Source organism: Macaca mulatta, chromosome 6 (genome assembly GCF_049350105.2).
Source record: "Macaca mulatta isolate MMU2019108-1 chromosome 6, T2T-MMU8v2.0, whole genome shotgun sequence".
NCBI lineage: Eukaryota > Metazoa > Chordata > Mammalia > Primates > Cercopithecidae > Macaca > Macaca mulatta.
The window spans coordinates 109,681,462-109,696,313 of record NC_133411.1 but is presented as its reverse complement, the minus strand read 5'-3'; the positions used below and the strand labels follow the sequence as shown (position 1 = coordinate 109,696,313).

Here is a 14,852-nt window from a genome sequence, read left to right as displayed (position 1 = left end):
GGAAATGCATTAATGCAGGCTGGATTTGCCTAGACATCAATAAACTCGAAATGCTCCCTGCGGGGCACTTGTAGTGTCAATAAAGGTTCGTAATTACTTGCTCCTTGGAGCATTTTTATAACCGACCCCGTTCGCTGTGCTGCGAGGAGGAAACTCAAGATCTCACAAGTTCTTAACTTCCTAAACTCTAGAGGAAGTATGGTAAACACTGGAGGGAACTTCAGGTTTTTAAGCAAAGATGCTGGTAGTTTTCGTTGCTCTTTTAAGCTGTCAGGCGACAAGCAACTCAGAATTCCCCTTCTTACTTCCGGCGGGAGGGAAGATTGGAATTGGGCCTCATCATTTCTGAGCATGAAAGACCGCTGAAGCTACTGTTCAACCTGAAGGAACAAGGAATTCAACTGGAGAGAAACTCTGGCGACCAGGGAGCTGGGGACGGGCGCATATAGATGAGGGAAATCCTGGTTCCAATACCTTGTCTCATGCTAGAGGTGCCTCCCGACCTACCAGACCACATTAAAGACCGGGACCAAGGCGTGGTACTAACAGAGTAGCAAGCATCTCTTCCACTGACGTCAAGGACCAAAGGATGGAGGAGAGGTACTCAGAGCGAGCGCTTGAACACAGAACTCTTGAAGAGTGTCCCTGCCACCCAATACAAGTACGAAAAATGGTAGGACGGAGGAGAGGTGACAATCAGAGGCTGCATATGTATGTATATATAATTGAGACTTTTGGAGAGGACTTTGTTCTTCCTTCCTCCCCCCCCCCCCCTTTTCTTTCCTTTCCTTCTTTCTTTCCTTCGTTTCTTGGTATCCGAATGTGTGTGGGTGTATTTGCGTTTAAAAGAGAGGTCCGTGGTAGCTGCTTTTTTTTTTTTTTTTTTTTTTTTTTTTTTTTTTTTTTTTTCAGAACCCTGTTTCTCTGCAATGAAGTTTAAGCGGGACTTGAGTTTCCTTGACTTCTGCGTGAGGAGTTTCCAAATGAGAATTAAAGAGAGGAGCATAAATATCCATGAAGTTCCTAATGACACCTCTATCATCACTTGTTTCCTTCAGAATGCTGAGCCAGGGTCGTCGTCCACCACCCATGCAGAGTGGGCTGATCGCCTAACAGGTTCATGCGTGTCTTTCCAGATTGAGCTGTTGGTGGAATAATAAAAGTCTTCTTCCTTCCAACGCCATCCCCACTCCGGCACCCCGTTTCACTCCACCTCGGAGGGCTTGTTTTTGCGTGTGAGGGTGTGTGTTTAGCAAAAGCGATTGAAAGAAGGTACTCCTCTTGCAATCCACCCCTAGCTCTACCCGAAGCATTCCTCGGGCGGGACGCTTTTGTAATCTGTCCCCAGGCGAGGTGCCCTCTCACCTAGATGCGGATAGACTATCTTGGAGCCCCCAGGTCCAGAGAGCTGATGCTTTGATGTCCCAGGAGAGTGTGTGTGGCTCTGTGTGTACATGTGTGTGCGTATGTATGTATGTATATGTGTATGTGCGTGAGCTCGCAGGCGCGTAGCACTGTGAGCTTCCTCTCCCGGCACAGAGCAGGCAGAGCCGGGGACGTTACTCTCCAAGCAGCCTCCGCCCCCTTAGCCCGGTGATTGGCTTTGCGCAGCGTTTATCTCCTAGCAAGAGGGAAGGGCCAGTGACGCCCCCGAACCCAGCTGCAGAAGCTGCCGCCACCTCCAATGCACAAGGTGTCTCATCTGAAAAGAAACCTGAGCCCCAGGGAGGAGGCGCTGAGCGACCCTGGCGCGAACGGGGCGAGAGGTCGCTGGGCAGCGCTCGAGGACAAGAGGGAGCTCGGCCACAGAAGACCCCAGCGATCTGATCCTGGGATCCCGGCTCCAAGCTCTCCTCGCATTTTACAGATTTCAACCCCGCGACTATCTCCCCAAAACGGAGTCTTTATATCAAGAGAAGGTGCCGGAGCTGGGGCAACCAGGACTTTCCCGGGCACCCAAGATGCGCTCCATTAGGAAGAGGTGGACGATCTGCACAATAAGTCTGCTCCTGATCTTTTATAAGACAAAAGAAATAGCAAGAACTGAGGAGCACCAGGAGACGCAACTCATCGGGTAAATGCAAAGCTTCATTTCAGGATATGACAAAAAGTCAAGCCATAAATGAAATGTGAATATAGAAGGTAGAGTGGTGGTTAGGATAGCATGTGTGTGTGTTTGAGCTTGCGTGTGGTTAGTGTCATGAATTAAATAACAAAGGCTGTTGTTGAGATGTGCGTGCTTCTCTAAGCTGTTCCCAGTATGAGTTCAACTTGCTCTGTGCGGTTGTGGTGACAGTTGTGTTGGCCCTGGGTGCTCTCACGCCAAAGGAGAAGTCACTGCAGAAGTGTCAACAAAGAACGTGTGCCCTTGTCCTTTTAATCTGTGGACAGAGAGAGATGTCTTTATTCTCCAAACGGTTGCCTGTTTTATCTGTCCTATCACCTAAGGAGATACTGGAGATAGATCGTTTCTTGAAAGGCTGAAGGTAAAGCTTAGAAAGCAGGAAATAGGTATACTCTGTTTCTCTATTTTTTTTTTCTTTTTGACGTTGGATAGATTAATGTATTATAATTTGCGTTAGAAACTCCAGTACCACTAAGGATACTTCCTTATTTGTTCTTCTATGGGTAAAACGCATGGGCGTCATGGTTACAGTTTTAGAAAGAAACTGGGTACTGTAGCTTCACAGAGACTATATTTCTGCTATTTTTTTTTTTTTTTTAGTTTGTCTAGATGAGTTCAGACTCTCCCCCGCCCCATTAAGTTCTCTAAATATCACACTTCCTTCCACCCGCTGGCCTCTGTGTCTTTGAAGTTTACCCAGGAGGTGGTGCAACTTTGTGTTGCTGACATAGCCTGGAAGCCTTTTTCTGAGGATGTGAACCTGATTGTCAACTCTATTCAAAGTCCTGTTTCGGAAGTCCTCCCTGTTCCGGTTTGGAGGCGTCCTCTATCAGAAACTACACACCAGCAGAGATGCCTGCCCGGTTTATATTTTTATCTGACATTGATTAAAACAAAGAAAACAGTCCTTGCGCGTGTGTGTCTGTGTGTGTGTTTGTGTGTGTATGTGTGATGGGACTGCTAACACACACACATGCTCTTAAACTTCCTGCACTCCATTTCTTGATATTCCTGCTCCCTAGGTAATAAGCATTTATTTAAGTGAGCAAGATGCAGGTTTATCCTTACAGAAGGACTTGCTATTCTGTAGAAAACCAGGATAACAGTAGCACAGTCAATGAGGACTGGAAGAGAATGAAAAAGCTAGCAAGGAATGGACTGGAATGGTCGTTATGCATCAACGAATCTAAACATGGTCTATTCTGAGGGGGTAAAAGAGACCGGTATGAGATCGTTTACACAAGACTGGGTGGCTTGAATATCCAATCTGGCTCAATTGTTAGAAAAGCAGGACTTTGGGCAGGGGCGTGGGCATCCCTTGCAGACCTGTGCTTGCCAGACAGACAAAGGGGTCTTTAGAAAGGTGATGAATGGGCGCGTGGGGCTCCGATGAGAGGCAGAGGCTAGAGCGTGAGGGTCGAGGCTCTTTGTTCCCTCCCGGGCGGTGGGCTAGGAAGATAAGCCTGATCTCAGACAAAGCGGCCAAGGCTCACTAGGGCTCCGAGGGTTCGGGCCCTTGGCTCGGACCCTGGAGAGCAGAAGTGGGCGGGGCGAGTGAGGAGAGGGTCGCCAGATACTGCCGAGGTGTCAGTCTCCGAGCCTCCCTAAACCGTGGCCAGGAAAAGGAACGCGCCTCGAATCCCTGCGGGGGGAGTGGAGCCGGGACACTCCACATTGCACGGGTGTCATTTTTCCTGTGGCCTTTCCTGGACGTCGCCGGCTGGTGGAAGCAGCCCTAGGCGTTAAGGCAGAGGAGGCGGGCACAGGCGCGGCAGTTGAGCTAGCCGGGCTGGGTTTTTGCCCGCATCCTTTTCAAGCTGAGGCAGTTTCCTCCCAGCTTGGCTGAGAAGGCGTTGGGGCAGGCGCTTGAGTTATCCAAACAGGAAGAGAGGCGCGCACCGGGGCTATCCCCCTGCTCCCAGAGCGCTGGCGGCGAGGGGGAAAGAATGAGTGAGAAGACAGGGGCAAGCCTTTATTTCAGGACTCAGGCCCCTTTCGTCCCTCCCCGCCCCCCTCCCTCCCCCCTCTCCCCCCCCACACACACACCAAAGTCACTTTCAACGCTCAGTTGGCAAGTGGCTCCTCCTTCTTAATTAAAACCCGCAATGGCAGTCTGGTGGGGCGAGGCAGAGGGCTGACCGCGAACATCGCGCTTACACCCGTGCCCTGTAGCGTCCTGGCTGCTTTGGCTCTTCCTGAGAGACCGAGACTGTGGATGGAGTTGGAGCTCCAGGAACAATGCGAGGACATCTAGGCTCCCTGAGCACTGTTTCTTTTTTCTCCAGGATGAAAGGTTCAGTGGAAAAGCTTGTGACTCGAGCTCGTTATTTCGTTTCAACTCCCAAATAGCGCTTCTGGTAGAGGAGTTGACTCATGAAACGATCTAATCATCTCATTGACTCTCTTTCTACCCAAGCCACGTGGAGAGGCCAGTTTTGAGTAAACTGGAATGGAGGTTCGACTCCAGATCCCGGTCCAGTATTCAAGTGAGGCAACCAAGGCAGTCTCTGGCCTTTGGGGGGCACTGCGAGCCTTGTGGCTTGGCAGCAGTTTCAAAGAAGGGCCTTCCGTAGTCCTTGAATCTTGCGTCACCACCCCAGATTCATATTTAGCTTTTCTGCTACCATTTTTGCCATACACAGGCAGTTCCTTTATCCTTTCGACCCTTCCCCCGCAACTGAAGGTCCCATCTACAGTTACTATAGTCCCATCATTCCACGCAGACGGAAAAATAGAGAACCAGCACAACCTTCTCACCAACCATCCACACTCTCATATCTCCAAAGGAATACCTGTGGCATGTTTGTTTTGTTTTGTTTTGTTTTTTAAATATATATATAAGGAATTGTTCCAGCATAGGTCAAGTAATGCTTATTGAACATCTAAAATTCATGTTTCCTTCCACGAAAGCCTATTAGTTAATAAAGTTTAAGTCAAAGAGCAGTGAAGGCATTAAGTGGTGTGTTCTTGAGTAACTTTTCTTTCTTAATAGACCTCACAGTTGGCTTATGACTTAACTAGCTCTTTGTGCTCTTTTGGGTATGATTGGAAATGTGTTAATGTAAGGCTCCCACAGGTAAAATATGTAAGCATCCTCATTTAATGAGATAATATATTTGAAAGTGTAACATAGACTTTAATGTGCTATAAATATTTGTTTTGTTAGTCCTTAAATCTTGCTACACACTTGCTACACACTACTTTTCTGGTTGACTACAAATGAGACTAACTTACTTTTCTTATTATCCAGAAATCTCCCTTATAATTTGAGTATGTACTTTAGGTTGTGTTACTAAGTAATCAACAATATGAGTTCTGAAACCTATGATAAAATTGAAAGTGGAAATAAGTATTTTTACTTAGAGTATTACCATTGACAGCAAAGTTAGTTCCAGTTTGTTCTAGGTTGAAACACAACCTCGTGAAATCTAGAATTTGCACTTTACTTCACATTTCACATTTCACAATTCTAATAAAACTCATAAGCAATAAATTAAGGTAGAACCTATCTTTATTTTTAGTTGTTTGACACTTAGGTAATGAAAATACAAAATGGCCTGCTGTGTGTGTTCAGGCTTAGTTTCATGCAAATTCTTTTCTTAAAATGTTTATATTAAAGAGGAAGTTTAACTTAGTCCAAAGGGAACAAAAACATTCAAAAGCCAAGTCATGAAGAGTTTCAGTGGGGTGGAATACGGGGCTTTTGAGACCTAATGCCATGAAGTGAAATTAATCATATGTCTTACGTACTGCAAATCTATTAGAGTAACTTGTGGTGAAGCCTGGAAATATTTGTAGATACTAGGTTGCCTAAAAAGTGATTAATTCCTGCCATTGGTATCACATGGATGATTATCTTAGTGAATTTTTCTTTGCTCCATGTAAACAGGGATCCTTTGTATTATATTGATTTGTGCAGAGTGATTTCTTTGATGTGTTTTGCTCTTTTCCTTGTAAAAGTACGTATTGAATCTTCTTGTAGATGATCCTATGCAATAAATGTTTTCAGTGCAGCTGTTCAAAAGTCATGTCTGATCTGGAAAGAGAAATAAGTAGAGGGGTGGCAACATCCTTCGAGCTTCGCATTCATGGGAAGGAAGAGCCTTTTCTGAGACAGAATGCTACCAAGGTCATGAGTGAAACATCCCATGGGACCCATTTAACTTTATACAGAGGAATTTACTCTAGAGCTTCAGATTGTACTAAGTGGCCTTCTCCCACACTGAGTATAAGAAGTGTGACTAGTTGCAGATATTTTCATTCAAAATTATTTCCAGTGATAAAAGTCTGAAATTTGGCTTATCACCAGCTCAATGAAAGAAATTCAAACAGCAGAGTAAGATGGTAGCATTTTATTCATAGAACACTGATTTAAACTTTTTAAATCTTGGATATTCTGAAAAGGTTTGGAACAACTGAAAACATCATAGCAAACATTCTGCCATGTAAAAATGTATCTGTATTTACATGTCAATGAAGCAATCATCTATAGATTATCTATTTAATTAATTACTTAGTTTTTAGAGACAGGGACTTGTGATGTTACTCAGACTTGTCTCTAACGCCTAGGATCAAGTAATCCTCTCACCTCAGCCTCCTGAGTAGGCACTGCCCACCATACCCTGATTTTCCACACATTTTAAAGAGTGCAAGTCCATGTATATTTTTATTTCTCCTATGAAAGTTTATTGGTGGTGAAAATAATTATTGTAATGATATCAATCTGTGGTTAGAAAAAGAGGACATTGATACATCAATTAATAAGGTGATGATTAGAAATATTTCTTATCCCCAGAAATAGTGATAGTTTGTACCTGAAACCATGTAGTCATATTTCCCAAAGTGTGAATGTTAGCTTCTGTGTATAGCCACATTTTTATTCATAAGTAGTTATTATCATTAGAAATATAATATAAAAATTGACTTCTAGGCCGATGGTCAGTAAAGCACATCCCGTGTTTCCTGGCATCCTAAATGCCCCCTGTAAAGCAATAATTATTTGCCATGCACAGGCATGCAAATGTATCATTTTCATCAGTAGGATAGTTTAAGATACTAATTTTTATAGAATTCTGAATTTCACAGGGAGTAGCAGCCTATGATGCTTTGAACTGCTTCAGATTTAAACTACATGTTTAAAAAAGAATGCAAACCAAAATACCAAACTATAAGGCTTCAGTTACAGAACTCATCCAATAACTGTTACACAGGCAATGTTTCCATTGATACTAGGAGAGGATTGCGTAAAAAAAAAACAAACAACAACAACAACAAAACAAAACAAAAACACAGATTTAGACTTTGTTATGGAGCAAATAGTCATGTTACTTTTTAACTATATTTTGACATTCTAAGAAGTAAAAGGTGATGTAAAGAAATAAATACAAATATTCAAAGGGCTACGGTTACTATTGGTATCCCATAAGAAGTAGCTTTTTGATTTTCTGAGTCTGGGTTTACATTTATAAAGTACAAGAAAATGGTCCATTGAATAATGAATTTATTCAGTTATAAATGTTCTAATGGCATGCATACTATTATAGGTATCTGCCAGCATCATCACTCCCACCACCATCTCAGCTAGTACCATGCCCCATGATATACTAGCTTGACACTATTGGTTGCAGAGAGGTAGTCTTTTTTTTTTTTTTTTTTAATGTAAGAGAAAATGCCAGTAACAATGGCTACTGAATGAGTTTTCTGTCTACTATAATCTCTGTCTCTCCACCAACTGTCAGGGAAGTGACTCATTGTTGAGATGTTTTGAAATCGATGCAATTTTTGAAAAATTACTTTTGCATGCAGAGCCTTGCTTGATCCTCACAAAGCCATGGTATATTAGATAAAGTTATTGTAATTTTCAAGGTAAGGTAAGACCACTATGGCTTAGAAAGAGAGTAGAGTCCAGGAACTCAAGCAAGTCATAGAGTCACAAAGATGCCCAGATCACCTGATAGTCCAAGTTATTCTTGCTTCAAAACAGAAGCCCCTTCTATTATGCATATATGCCTTCTGTAAAAATGAAATTACAGTCTTAGGAATCACAATTATACAGATGGAGGAGCACTGACAAAACATTCTGTCTCTGTTGTCTAAACAGAGCTAGTGAGTGACTAGTAGGAAACAGAGCTTATTTGTTTAATCATATTTTAATTGCCAAATAATAATTGTATATATTTATGGGATACAATGTGAAGTTTCTATACAAGTATACACTGTGTAATGATAAGATCAGGCTAATTAGCATATCCATCACCTCAAAAGCATGTCATTTATTTGTGGTGTGAACATTTAAAATCTCCTGCAGCTACATAAAAATATACAATACAATATTATTAACTATAGTCACTGTGTTGTGCAACAGAACTTATTCCTCCTGTCTAACTGTGAAATTTTGTACCTGTTGACCAATTTCTCCCCATTCCCCACTCCTTCTTCCCTATATTCTGTTATCTACTTCCATGAGTTCCACTGTTTTAGAATCAACATGTAAGTGATATTAAAAGGTATTTGTCTCTCTGTTTTAGACTTATTCACTTCCCATAATGTCCTCTAGGTTCATTCATGTTGGCAGAAATGGCAGGATTTTGTTCTTTTTAAGGGCTGACTAGTACTCCATTGGTATATATAACCACATTTTCTTTATCTATTCCTCTGTTAATGGACACATATATTATTTCTACATCTTGGCTATTGTGAAGAATGCTGCAATGAACTTGGGACTGCAAGCATCTCTTTGACATACTGATTTCAATTCCTTTGGGTATATGCCCAGAGGAGAGATTGCTGAATTATGTAATTCTGTCTTTATGTTTGGTGATTATTTTTCTTCAAGTGCCATATATACCATTTTTTATTCAGAAATTGTTACCTGTAGATTCTTGTTCTAAGAGTCATATTCACTTAATCCTCATAACACCTTTCATCATGCTTGCATATTTCCTTCTAACTTGTAGGGGAAAAAGTATCTAAAATTCATCACCAGTATTAATTCAAATTGTGTACTGTGCTATATAGACAAAATGTTTCTTACTTTCACAAAGCTGGCAATTTTGTTTTGTTTCAGAGATGGTGAATTGTCTTTGAGTCGGTCACTTGTCAATAGCTCTGATAAAATCATTCGAAAGGCTGGCTCTTCAATCTTCCAGCACAATGTAGAAGGTTGGAAAATCAATTTCTCTTTGGTCCTAGAGATAAGGTGAGTTTCTTTACTAAGGCATAATAAATCTCACATCATGTCCTCAAATATGTTGGGCTTAGCAAATTTATATTAAACACCTGATTTATGGTTTAAGTATGAATACTTAAATAAAAGAATGAACCAGCTCTATTTAATGTTGCTCACTGAAGAATATGAAATCATAAAACTGAAACCATTACATAGTCAGAGATTTAAGGATGAATATGTGAGTTTTGAATATAGTGTCTTTATACGAGTGGAATACAATATTCATCAGAGTACTAATATTTAACATACTTCACTCAATTACTCAGGATGGACATATATTTTAAGAATTATCTTTAACTTCCCTATTGAGTCTTCATTCTGCTTTTGGGTTTTCTCAACTAGTTGAAAATTGAGCCTATTACACTCCTATTGTGCTGACGATTATAAATAAATTAGTCTTATCCTGTGAATGAGTATTTCTGTGTGGGCTCATGTTTTAAAAATTGGATAAAAATCAGAAAATAAGCTTTCTAGATTACTGACTTCTTTGTAAGACCAGTCATTTTAGCTGAAACCCACTCTTGAAATCATACTCCATGCCTACATTTATCCAGTATGTAATTTTCTTCTGATATAAACCTGTTACTAATAGGTAACAAGTAGGGTCACACCTTCTCAATTATGGAGGAAACAGGAAGATTGTTTTTTCTCTATAGTTACATTGCATTACTATATTGGTTGGTACCTTTGAATTAAAGCATTTCAGTAAACAAGAACTCACTAAAGTGTGAAAGAACACATTTGTTATATAATAAAATAATCTCAAAGTCAATGATAGCATTAACACACAGATTTTATAGGTGTAGCTTAGTGACTAAGATATAAGGGGCTGATTAATTTTCGTGGGTTTCTACCTACTCATTTCTTGGATTATACCCACCTTTAGTGTAGATTATAAGAAACTTGAAGGAGGAGTCTACTAGTCTATTACACTCATCTTTAGAGTATGCACAGAAATTTCACACAATGTTTTGGAGCAAAGATAATTACAGCATGTTGAAATTTACTTGAACTTATGTCTGGAAATTTTAAAAATATGGGCATCAGGGAGATGCAGGAATAGTATTACTACTTTGGTTTAAAGGTTTGAAATTGACTGGAAAGGGAAACAGGAATCAAATCATGGCAATGTCAAGTGGTGTATATTTGTTTGCTGTTAGTTTGGTGGGAGCTTTCTATATTCATGTGCCTCCTACAAGAATGAATAGATAAGTAGAATCTGATGATAGAGCTCATAAATCAATGACTTCTGGGTAAAATATGGCCAGCAAGCAAAATTTATTTCCACTGGATAAAGAAAAAAGAAACCTTAAAGCCAAGATTAAAAGCCAGGAGGTTTTTTAAATAAAAGTACAGATTTCCATAAACTCTTGAGAAATGGAAAGATTTGAAAACTCTGAATCTGTACTCTTCCTAACATTTAGCTGGTTAAAGCTGACCCTAGCCATGGTCTCTCAAGTTTGACATTTTCATACTTGGAACTCACATCTTTCATGATATCTATCAAGTGCATTCTTCTCTGTCTCATATCCCCATCCTCATATTTGAATTTAGAAACCCTGTGAGAGATGAGATAATCATGAGGAAAAAGCCACAAGATGTGAGACGATGTGGGGTTACAAACACAGATATATTTTGGTTTAGAATGGTGTGAAGGTTCATGTTTCTTGAAGGTACATTGGAAAAAGAGAGAGATAGGTGATTAAATAGCAAAAATTTGATCTGTGAGCAGAAAAATAACTTTCAAATTGGATGAGTTAGCAAGAAAGGGGCCAAATAAGGCTACAGAGATCTGGTAAAGAAACCTGATGGAAGAAAGTAAAATAAAATATTGTAATAGTTTAACTAGCATATCTAGCCATGCTAAATAATGTGTCAGATAACAAAAAATCTATTAAGTAAATTAAATAAGTAATTGGCACTAGTTCAATTATTATATCTGGTAATGCCTTTCCTAATAGCTATATAAAAATCAAATACTATAAATATGCATGAGGCTTTATACATTTTGCTATTAATAACATATTCAAGTGGAGGGTAATAAACCTAAGTTGACCCAGAAGATTCATATTACAACTTTACAAACCAATGAGCATTGCATTCAGGTATTTGAGGGTGATCTATTTTCAATTATAATAGCTGATAATATGAATGAAATGTTAGTACTATATTTGTGTGGTTCTCCTTAACAGATTAAAGAAATAAACAATAAAACAATGAACAAATGTTGAATAATACATACAAGGTTGTCACTTCCTTGAAAGGAAAGGATAATTTGAAAAACCATTATTGTACAATGTACAAAGAGTTCATAAAAATTAGAATTGGCTATAGCAGAAATGACTAGTGAGTATTAATCAGTTTGACACCTGTAATAAAAAATTTAGAATATGAAAGTATCTGACTGTTGGCTTAGTTTTTGCAAATATTTTTAAAAGACATATTGGAAACTAATTATGGACCATTTATTACTATTATTATTATTATTATTTTCTTTCTTCCTCACCTTTCTGGCATTTAAGAATTTCCATATCACTTTGGGTCAGTGATTGGCTGTGGGTAAATTTTAAAAATGTTTTCAAAATTCTACTTTTACATTTTTGTTTATTTTAATTTATTTTCTATTTTACTTTAAGTTCCAGGATGTGTGCAGAACATGCAGGTTTGTTACATAGGTATATATGTGCCATGGTGGTTTGCTGCACCTATCAACCCATCATCTACGTTTTAAACCCTGCATGCATAAAGTATTTGTCCCAATGCTCTCCCTCCCCTTGTCCATTGCCTTACGACAGGCCCAGGTGTGTGATGGTCCCCTCCCTGTGTCCATGTGTTCTCATTGTTCAACTCCCACTTATGAGTAAGAACATAAAGACATTATTTCCAACCAATTTTTATCTTACGTGATTCAACTATGATTATAAATCTTTCAAATTTAAAAATCTTATTAAACTTATGATACTTTTATTATATTCCTAATTTTGTCCACATATTAAAATGTGAAAATAGTTCCTGAGATATATTTTTTTACATTTGTAGATATGATTTTCATCCCTATTACTAGCCCCTTCATTCCCATATGCCTTATATTATTTTCATAAGCACACCAAGAATTGCTTCCTATGTATTCATCAAACAACTGTACTTCTATGGAGTTGTCTATGAGAAATGGTTCCATGTGTTACTTCATTGTACTTTGAGGATTCAAAATATATGGAGTTTATGCATTCTACAGCTAACTTTGCACTCAAAATAATTATCCTAGTTTTAAGGCTTGATATTATTGATAAAAGTTTGTTCTTTATTATTACAAGCTAAGAAATGACATATTTAAGATCCATTAGATGTTGTGAATAAATCTGTGAACATTGTACTGAGAGATTATACAGTCAGGTCCAATACTTGCAACTTGACTTTTTTTCCATATTTGGATTATTTATTTTCTTTTTTTGTTGTTGTTTTTTATATGTTGACTAGAAACCTCAAACAGTGCAAACATGAATTATAGATGTATAGAAATGTACAAATGTACACATCAGGACAGCTTTATCACATCAAAATTAGGAAACAATATTTCAGCTCTTAGTGTCATGATATATCAATGATCTGAAATACATAAAACTTGCAGGTTAACTAAACATAATTGCAAATTTATAGATGCTTAACTGACAAGAAAAATTTTCTTTTGCATACATAGATGTACTTTACAAAAAGGTATACATACAATGTGTATACCATCTTCTACTGGCTTTGATCAATAAGTTACCAGTAGAGTTAATCTCAGGTCACAAAGCTTATTAGTGGCAGTGTCAAGACTCAAACCCAGACCTCCTGACTGAGGAACCAGGACCTTATAAATATTTTTTTTGTTAATAATATATTTTCGTACCCAAATGTATATTATTAAAATTTATCATTATGGAATAAATGATTCTCTTTGCTCTAAAATAACACAAGATATTTTTCATTCAACATTACCAAATGCTGGACCAAATATCAAATGGCAGTCTAGGGTGTAAATTAAACTAAAAATGCTCTTCATCAAGTATTGTGGGACAATTTTGCCTTTTCATTTGCTGTGTTTAAGATTTTTTTTTTTTTTTTTTTTTTTTGAGGGTACTAAGATGGCTTTCCCATAACTGCTAGGTCTTAGAAATCCTAAACAAGATACAGTTAAAGGTTTTATTTTTTCAGCGCTTTAAGGCAAGTTGCCTTGCAAAAATAATCTTTTGAAATAAATAAACAAAATATGTATGTTCTCTCTGTTTTTTTGTAGGCATAATGAAACACTTGGCATTTTTTAATTTTACTTTTTATTTTCTTTTAGTGAACTGTGTCAGTACTAACTTAATTTACAGTGATTTTTCTTGTAGTCAGTGTCTAAAGTTTGCAAAAACTGATCCCTAATATATGTATCATAGCCTAATTTGCTTCTCAACTTGTGATACATTCCACCTATAAGATTTGTCACACATATTTTCTGATATAGTTAACAATGTCATTTAGATTAAATTTTAGTTGCAACTGTGTGCTTATTATTGCCAAGAAACTTACAGAGAAGAGTGGCACTTGGTGATAGCTTAGCTATATTTAACTTTTCACAAGTGAAAACTTGTTACTAAACAATGTTCAGTAAATTCATTTTCTGGGATTCTGCAGTTGCTATTTCAAGTGATAGGTGATGTTGAAAGGGAAGTTCTAGTTGAAAATTCAGTTAAAAGTTTCCGTGTAGAACTCTACTTGTCAGTTCAACAGTCCAAACCAACCTCTCAGTTTAAGGCTGATATTGCCTAACAATAAATAATTTCTATGACTAAGATACTTAGTTTCACTGAAAATGAAACACATTTTCAGATTCCTTCAGTTATCTTTAACGTTAAAATAGTTACTCAATTTAGGTGTTTGCTTATCTTATGAAGCTTCGAAAGTTGCATTATGATCACAAAATGACAGTTAAAGACCTGTGAAGGGTCTTTTTTTGGTTTGTCTGTTCTTTTGAGTCATGCACAGAAAACACAACCCCCTGCTTTGAATATCGGGTAATAACTTGACCACGTACCAGGAAAACTTGTACTGGTAAAGCATGCATATTAAGCATTAGCTTTTGTTGATTCATGTTTCTCTAGATAGAGCATAGATATTAAAGCCAGTTTTCTTTCTACCTCTCTCATTTCTCAAATAATTTTGTTTGACCTGCAGTTAAACAAAAATTTCTATCAATTGTCTTCTTAGCAAAAGCATGTATGTTCTCCTTGGTGACATGGTGTTGTTTCAGTTCAGTGTAAATACAGGAGTTTTCTATGCTTCCAGTGACATTTAGCTAATTATATTTGAATGCATTTTTTTTCATATTTATAGTCTGAACAACAACTAGACTTAGCAAATTCACAAAGCTTTTAATTCTGCATTACATCTACAGTCTAAAAACTGTTTTCACTAGGAGATAAAAAGCCAACCTTTTCTTACCGTTTCCAGAAATTATTAAGCACTTAAGTCATA

General features: G+C 38.2%; 1 protein-coding gene across 1 annotated transcript in view; it reads left to right on the top strand.

The window, feature by feature from the left end:
* Positions 1–1,679: 1,679 nt before the first annotated feature.
* ST8SIA4 (ST8 alpha-N-acetyl-neuraminide alpha-2,8-sialyltransferase 4) overlaps positions 1,680–14,852 on the top strand; it is a 97,668-nt gene continuing 84,495 nt past the window's right edge. The window contains 2 exon segments of the mRNA NM_001266232.1: positions 1,680–2,074; positions 9,192–9,323. Coding sequence (NP_001253161.1) covers positions 1,962–2,074; positions 9,192–9,323 — 245 coding nt within the window. The 5' untranslated portion in view covers positions 1,680–1,961.